This window comes from Zerene cesonia, chromosome 5 (assembly GCF_012273895.1).
Source record: "Zerene cesonia ecotype Mississippi chromosome 5, Zerene_cesonia_1.1, whole genome shotgun sequence".
NCBI classification, from domain to species: domain Eukaryota; kingdom Metazoa; phylum Arthropoda; class Insecta; order Lepidoptera; family Pieridae; genus Zerene; species Zerene cesonia.
Window position 1 is genome coordinate 8,878,618 of NC_052106.1, and position 1,627 is coordinate 8,880,244.

The following is a 1,627-nucleotide window of genomic DNA, read 5'->3' on the forward strand; positions in this document are numbered from 1 at the left end:
GCTTTGTCTTTGTAAAATTGTAGAATAAATCATAACTATCGTTACTCTGCCATTTTATTATTCAACCTACTTTACAAACCATATTTTTATACTTCAAAAAGTAAATATGTAATTTTGTATCCACATAATTATTATACACCGTTTATTTGGTCAAGCAATACTACAGAATCTTTTCTAGCAATTCGTTTGGAACAGAATATAAAGCTCTCCACATTCACCGTATTTCACGCGGAGACTTGGCTCGGCTTGGTGCGGAACTGCGCGACATCGTGCTTCTTCCACGACCAATTACGGTTCGAGAATTTATAAAGAAATACATTTTACTGGAAAATATATCCATTACAAGCTTTATGATAGAAATCTTGACGAAAAGTGTAACTTCATGCAGTTTTTAGTATAGTCAAAGCGAATTGTTCTTCTATACTAAATTCTTAAAATAATTTTTTTTTGTATCTTTACTGTCCAGCAGAAAGCCACTCCGTAAACTATTTTCCAATATTGCATTTAACATTTTTTCAAATGTGTCGTTTCGGTTAAACAAACTTTCAATTATACTTAATATTTAACGAGGAAAAATGTATTGCGACGGCGTAATGTGTGTTTTATGTAATGAAAACATTTGCGAAATGAATACATGCTTTATTACCCTCATTACGGTAAGCGGAATATGCGACTATTTTTAATTGACACACATTACCTTACGGTATTTAAGAGGGCGTGCGTGAAATGTTGGGAAGTGATAGCGCAATGTATAGAGAAAGGTTTTATGAATACGTTGTGAGAAATGTACGTCGTCAGCTATTAAGGTAAGGGCAGGTTCAGTTATCCACTACAATACATATGTAATGAGGGCTAATTTAATTAAGGCGACCGTTCGCAGTACAAAGTGGGACGAAATAAATAATGAGAGGCGAACCGAGACGTCTTATGAGGGTACATTTCTAAGGCAGGATGTTTGGGGAAATCTTTGGACAAAGGTCGGTTCATGTTTTCATTCAACTGTCGCTAAATGTTGGTAATATTAATTGATGATTGTAGTGTGAGGAATGATTGAGAGATATTTATCATTAAATGTACTATATTGTTTTCGATTAGGGAATGATTTAATATTATTATCATAGACTATATTAAACCATTGTCTCCTTTTTATTTGTTTTATAAAATAGCGGGCAATTGAGCTTGTGATTCGCCTGATGGTAAGCGATCACCACCGCTGACGGTGTAGAAGGAAACGTGCCTCCGGCTCCCCCACTCACTTTACGAAACATAGTAGCATGCTACCATTTCATTTTCTGTGTGGGTGTGGTTACTCCCCGGTCCAGGCTGTCCCCGCTGTGGCGAAGCGTGCCCGACTCTCTCATTAGTCTAGGGTGTTTATATCTTTAACAAATACATTTAAACGTTCCATAAGTTAACCGAAATATACCATAATCATTAAAAAACAGACACGAGTATTTTTCGATTGAAAATAAAGGTGCTTTCTTTATCGTTATGGACATTAAATCAATACCTGTCAATATCAATACCTATAGAGATAGAAGAAAATCATCAATTAGTCCGGTCAATTTAGACATTCGAAGTTACATAAAGTCCCAACAAGCTGAATTTCTGTGAAGTTGTTTAAAAC

At 35.3% G+C, this 1,627-nt stretch overlaps 1 protein-coding gene across 1 annotated transcript in view; it reads right to left on the bottom strand.

Moving 5' to 3' along the window:
- LOC119840240 (membrane-bound alkaline phosphatase-like) overlaps positions 1-378 on the bottom strand; it is a gene marked incomplete at its 5' end in the record, with an annotated part of 13,119 nt that extends 12,741 nt beyond the window's left edge. Inside the window, one exon of the mRNA XM_038366754.1 lies at positions 344-378. Coding sequence (XP_038222682.1) covers positions 344-378 — 35 coding nt within the window. The remainder of the gene's footprint in view (positions 1-343) is intronic.
- Between the last annotated feature and the right edge of the window lie 1,249 nt (positions 379-1,627).